The sequence below is a fragment of the Falco biarmicus genome, chromosome 13 (genome assembly GCF_023638135.1).
Source record: "Falco biarmicus isolate bFalBia1 chromosome 13, bFalBia1.pri, whole genome shotgun sequence".
NCBI classification, from domain to species: Eukaryota; Metazoa; Chordata; class Aves; order Falconiformes; family Falconidae; genus Falco; species Falco biarmicus.
The window spans coordinates 19,964,676-19,970,945 of NC_079300.1; the positions used below are offsets into that span (position 1 = coordinate 19,964,676).

At 47.0% G+C, this 6,270-nt stretch overlaps 1 protein-coding gene across 11 annotated transcripts in view; it reads left to right on the forward strand.

Moving 5' to 3' along the window:
* The window catches only part of DOCK10 (dedicator of cytokinesis 10), a 162,657-nt gene extending 160,312 nt beyond the window's left edge, over positions 1 to 2,345 (forward strand). For all 11 annotated transcript variants that reach the window (XM_056357890.1, XM_056357891.1, XM_056357894.1 and 8 more), the window contains one exon: positions 1,604 to 2,345. In XM_056357890.1, coding sequence (XP_056213865.1) covers positions 1,604 to 1,723 — 120 coding nt within the window. In that variant the 3' untranslated portion in view covers positions 1,724 to 2,345. The remainder of the gene's footprint in view (positions 1 to 1,603) is intronic.
* Positions 2,346 to 6,270: the final 3,925 nt, after the last annotated feature.

Genomic DNA, 6,270 nt, shown 5'->3' on the forward strand with positions numbered 1-6,270 from the left:
AATGTCATGTACTTTCCTTACTTGCTGGTTTTTCTACTTGGTATGTTTGTTCAGTTTCACATCTAACGAATCCCTTGCTCAGGGAGTGAAAAAAAAAAAAGAAAAAAAGACAAGGTACACGTGTGATGTATTGTCCGTGAGCAGTGTTGAGGTGCATGTTCTTTAGGATCCTAGTCATGAACTTGGGCAGCTCAGCGGGGCAGCTTGACAAGAACCTCCTAATGCAAAAGCACGTGCCTGTAGTAGCAAAAGTGGCGGGATGGAAGGGCCAGGGACAAATGGCATAGAAAGGTACCAATTAAGCCAAGCCCCCCTTGCCCTGTGAGTGTGGTCCCCTTCTCACAGCCCTGCCCACCATGCTGCTTGTGCCCATACCCTGGGACAACTGGAATGCAGGCTGAGGCCACGCTGGGGTGCAGTGGAGAGTGTGCAAGCCCAGCTGCGTGTGTTTCAGAGGAGTGGTACAGCCCAGCGCAACAGCAGCCGCCCCGAGCTCTCTGACTCTGATGCCCCGGGGGAGAGCGCTGGATGTGAGTCCCAGCTGGGCAGGCAGTGTGCCCCGCAGCCTGCCTGCGCTCTGTCCTGCTGCCCCGCTCTCCTCGCAGCTTCCCTGGCTCTGCTGGGCACTGCCGGGTGGTGCTGAGTCCCAGTGCCGTCCCTCCACCTGCTGCATGGGAGCAGCTCCAAAGCTGTACGTGGAGGCGGTGTGGTCATGTCCGCCCAAGTGATAAATGTGCTAGGGTTGACCTGCAGCCCTGACCGGGGATAACTGGGGCTTGATAGCGTAAGATTAAACCTGGAGCTTTGTGAAGGGGACAGGTTTCTCTTCCACTGCTGATGGCTGCATGGTCAGTGGGGGTGGCCCGTGTCTCTGCTGGGGATGCTTCAAGATAGTGTCCCATGGGAAAAGGCGGGTTTTCAGTCTGTGTTTATAGAAGTAGGAAGAACAGCTATTACCAAGGCTGAAAAGAACTTCAGAAAAAAAGATCTTCCTTCTTGCTAAAGCTTTATACAAAGGACAGGGCAGAACAAGCTTTTGCCACTGCTCCTCCCAGAGTACAGTTCTGCCTGCAGCCTCAGCCCGGCAGTGGTCCAGACCCTGCTAAGGGACGTGTTTCCTCGGCTGCTCTGTGTGAGGCTCGGTGGGGATGCGGCGTGCCCCGAGTGACTGCGTGGGTGCAGCTGGGGCTGGCTTGTACCACGGTCAATAGGTGCTAGTGCAGGTGTCTGCTGAGTTTATAAAATGTAGGTGACTTCTAAGTTGTGTTTGTGTTAGAATTGTTAGAGAAACATTGTTCAGGGAACCCCATGAAGCACCGCTTGGCAGAAGCTGTGACCCTAGCCCAGTCCCATTTATCCCCCCGGTTCAGAGGACATCCTCCCTCTCGCTGCAGCCTCCTGTCACTTCTGGGTCCCAAAGCAAAAAACCTCTGTCAGATCTTTAGCATCATTGTGTAATAAATAAATAAATAAAGGGAAACCCTTGGTTAGACTTTTTTATTCATTTAATTTATATTAATTTATATTAATACTTCAGACACCAAAGTATTCAGATCTCTCTCACTGTTAATTTTTTTCCTTCCCTTTTCTTTTTTATGGAAAGATTGCATACAAGGAGGACTCGGCAAAACACCAAGGGATGGAGCGCACTTACTCGCGAGTCATCAATAGAGCCAGCTCGTCTGTGCCAGCAGCAGCCACCCCAGCAAACCCTGATGCTTGACTGCAGCATGGGCAACACGAAGACTTGGGGTGGCTGATTTTTTGGGGTTTGGGTTTTTTTTGCTCTCTGGGGTTTTTTTCCTTTTACATTAATAGTACTGAAAACTTATTTGGTCATGGACAACGCCAGGAAAAGGATTTTTGAGTTATGATTTTAATTTATTGGAATTCTTCATGATGTTATTTTTTAAAACTGCAAGCTTGATATTTTTATTATTTTTTTTTTGCCTGCCCCAATATTTGCACATTCCCCATCTTTTTCAGTGTTGTTGTTGTTGTCTGGTTTTGGTTTTGAACAGCCTTTATTAAGCCAGGCTGATTATGAAATTCCCATTGAACAGATAGGTACACAGCAAACCCTAAGTTTGCTATAAATTATAATATATCTAATACTAAGTCCTAGTATACATATATTTTAAAGGTCAGAGTGGATGTTTTATAACATTTAAGTATATTGCAATTGTAAATAGAAGATGTGTAAAATATGTCATTTTTACAAAATTTAAAAATTATCTTTTTAGTTAATTATGACAGTACTAAGACTATAGATAACATTTCAGTTACCATTATATTAAAATATTTGTGTATGTGTATAAAAGCGTCCATAAAATTTTCTCTTTGAAGGCCTGTGCGTTGGTTCATTCCCACGTCAGCACTTTCCGAAGTGGTGAGATCAGGATGCCTCCTGCATCGCGGCTGTCTGCTGTGTTGCGGCTGTGATGGGGACATTTCTGACCATCTGCAGAACTTGGCTTCAGATTTGCTCCGTGGCCCCAGGCTGAGGCCACCCTGGGAACCCGGGGCTCAGTGTACTCCTGCTTGAGGCCAAGGAAGCTCTGCTCATCCTTTTAAGTTTGTAGCCTCAGAATTTGCTTGGGGGCTGTGGGGAAACCATGTGCCTCCCGTGAGGCGTGTGTTTCAGTTTCCACGTTGTGTTGGGATGAGGTGGAGTGGTTCTGCCAGCTCTTATGAGTTCCCTTTAACCTCAGCACTCACACGCTCCACGTTCATTCCTTTACCCATAGGAAATCCCTGCTTTCAGGGGTCCCTGCTTGTTCTTTTAGGATCCCTCTCTTCTGTGCTTGCAGTCCCCACAGTTCCATTAAACTGTGGTTCATTTTCCCTGGGGAAACCCTGGTGATTCCCCGAAGTCCTCCACAGGCTCAGGAGCGTTCGTTCAGGTCAGAGGCCAGCGCTGTGCCTTGCTGTGTGGGCTACCAGGAGGGTTTTTGCAGTGTGTTGCCTCATTCTGCCCGACCTCTTTGCCTGTATCTCTTCCCATGACACTCCCAGTTCACAACTGGTGAATCTCAACTCAAGTTGTAGCCTGGCTCTGCAGAAAAGAGCCAAGGGTGGCCTCTAAATTCACCCCGTCTGTACGTGCAAGGTAAAAGTGCCACCACCCAGTCTCTGCCTTGCTTGCTGGTACTGCCAGCGCTGGCTGCAGGGTCTCACTATCACCAGATCAGGGATTTTTCAGAAAAAAATCTTTGAGAAGGGTTGAAACCCACATGGTGTTCTTTCCTGGGGGAGGAAAGAGGGGAGCAGTCGAGATGGGCACTCCGTGGGCTGGGATGGGCCCTGCTCCAGTTAGTCCTGTGGCAGCGCAAGCCCATGCCTGTGACTTGGTGACAGCCCAAGCTCTTGGTGGCATGCTGCGCACCAGCATGCACCGCTGCTGGAGCAGGAGCCAGGCACCTTCACCATCCTCACCTCAAAACGCCCAGCTCTGCTGTTCAGGCACCGCACTGTTCAAAACCAATAGTCTGCCAAAAAGAATGATTTCTGGCTCAAATTTTAATCTGCCTTATACTTGCCCTAGTTTTGGCATTCCTTTCCGATTCTCCTCCCCATCCCCCTGGGTGAGGGGCAGGGAGTGAGCGGCTGCGTGGCATTTAATTACCAGCTGGGGTTAAATCGAGCCAATACTCTATACGCAGTGGTAGATGAAGTTATTTGCTCATTTGTATATATGGGAGGAACCAGTCATCGGTGGCGACAGTGGGAACCCGCAGGACAGAGCAGGTAAGTCTGAGCATCGAGCCCTCTTGTCCCTTGGTTTGTCGGTCTCACTGGACTCGTTTTGCGTTTACTATGATTTGTGTTTATGGATGGGTATTTCAGAAACGACCAAGGTGATTTGGAGACAGACCATTTCTAAGTAGCATCCACAAGAATTGAGCAACTGAATTTGTTGGGCATCTTTGGGAATAACTGGATTGCAAAAGTGTGGCTCGCACCGGGGGAGTGTTGCAAGCTGACACCAGCCTGGTCTGAAGCCACACTGTGGTCTGTAAAGCGGAGGTAAGGAGATCCCTGGATTGTTTTCTCAATAGCTTGCACACAAAATGAGTTTCATGTGTAACTCTAAGGGTTGTGGGGTTTGGTTTGTTTTAAGCCACCATTTCTGCAGCCTCCTCTGGGACTTTGAAAATCCAGTCTGTATTCTGGCTATTATCTTATTGTTGGTGTTAAAGATGCTCAGGCTTGTGTGTAGCTGTGTCCTTATTCCAGATGGCTCTTCATCTCCTGCTGTGTTCAAGCACTTCCAACATAGCTGCGTGAAAGCAATTAGCAAACATTAGCTTTGAACTGGGGCTGCATCAGAGAGAGAAAACAAAGCATTAAACCATGGATTGTCCCAGTGTTTTGAGGGGTGAGAATGAGAGAAATGCAGAAGGCCTGTGAGGCTGTAGGGATTATTACAAAGATGGGATTTGGCCCTTTATTGCCGTAAAGTTGAGCAACCAAAACTGCAGAAGTTAGATGTGTCGGCACTGAATCCCACATCCAGCCCCCACAGAGCTGCACGGTGTTGCAAAGGCTGGTGCCTGACGGGGATTGCGTGCCACAGAGCAGGCACTGTGAGGAAGGGCTCTTTTCATACAATCCCTGCTTTTCAAACTCTTAGCATTACATGAGGTCTACGCTATTGTTTTTTCTGTTTAAAACTCTGCTCTGAGACTCCTTTTGTCTAAGGCAACCACCAGGACACGGGTGGCTGTTCTCGGAGCTGAGGTTTTCTCCAGTAAATTATTTCACAGTGTTTTCTTACAGCTGGGTTTATGTTTCAATGACTTTTGAAAGTGATCCTTTGAACTTGCTTTATTTCAAACATTAGAACAATTTTAAAACAACCACACAACAAACTTCACTTGTTTTCCTTTACACACAAACAATAAGCATAAGGTGGGTAAAACACACAGAAGAGCAGTTCAGGGAGGCAGACACGTCCAAGAGCAAACGGACTTTCCTGCTGCTGGCATCCATAGGTTTTATTTTTACTGCAGGATGGGCAGGGCTTCGATGGCCGGAGCACAGCTGCCCCAGGGAGACGGGCAAAGGTGGCTGTGAGACATGCTGCAGGCAACATTGTGTTAAATGTGCTGCTTGAAGAAAAGAAATAAAGATGGACAGGGAAAACAGCTGCCAGTGCTTCTTTAAGTAAGTCTAAATTCTTGCTAAGTGTGGAATTACAGAGGTGTTTACCTCTACAGGTGGGACTTTGACAAGGACTGATTTTTAGGCTGTGAGCAAGATTATTAATAGCAGGCGAAAAACAACGCGTATGTGCAAGCGCTTGATTTAGCACTGTTGTTGGTGTCCTTGCAGATGCTCAGCGTGTTCAGCTCTCGCATTCAGATTGCTTGTGTAAGAGGAAAATCTGCATTTTTCTGCATTAGACCTTCACAGCAAATGGTTTCGCATAAGACTTTTAAGTGCAGTCTGAGAAGCTGCTCTTGTGGATTCTCCAAAGAGGAATTTTGGGAGGCAGCAGAGCCAGAGGAGAGGCAAGTGGCAGAGGAGGTTTGGGGCAGCGCGAAGCCATCAAGGGATACAAGGGGCGGAAAGGCCGAGGGCAAAGCTGAGCCCGAGGAGGTTCTCATCCCCCTGCTGCTGTAGGCAAAGCGTGTGAAAGATTCCCCTTCACCTGAGCAAGGAGATCTGCCCGTGCCAGCCTCAAACTGAGCTACTTTAAGAAGTCTTCAGAATGCAAATGAAATTATACATTTGTTATTTAGTGGAAGCTACCTTAACACCCCAAAAGAAGTTAAACGTTATACATATTTTATGTTTAATCACATCTTTAGTGACACCTAACCACAACCAAAGGCTTAAATTTCAATTAGAGGGAGATGTATTAAATGTTTAATAGGAATCATTCCTTACAGGGTAATTATATCTTAACATTCACCAGAGAGATGTTATGTCGGCAACGTGATGTTGATCAGAACAGGGGTGATTTGTTGGGTTGGGTTGGATTGGGGTTGTTTTTTTAATAATACCCAAATGAGAAACAGGAGGATGATCTGTACCATTTGTATTCAAGACATGCTGCCCTTGTGCCACAGGCACGGATCTAGCAAGAAATGAAGTTACATTCACACGTAGTTTTGAACGTGGAGTTATGGACCTCAGTGTGAAAAATGTCCCACGTGCTGAGAAGCATCAGGCTGCACATACATTTTGCTTCAGTTTTGAACAATTTTAAAACTGGTAACTGACTACTCGGTATTTCAGCTGTAACTAATATGGGAGGGTGATTCT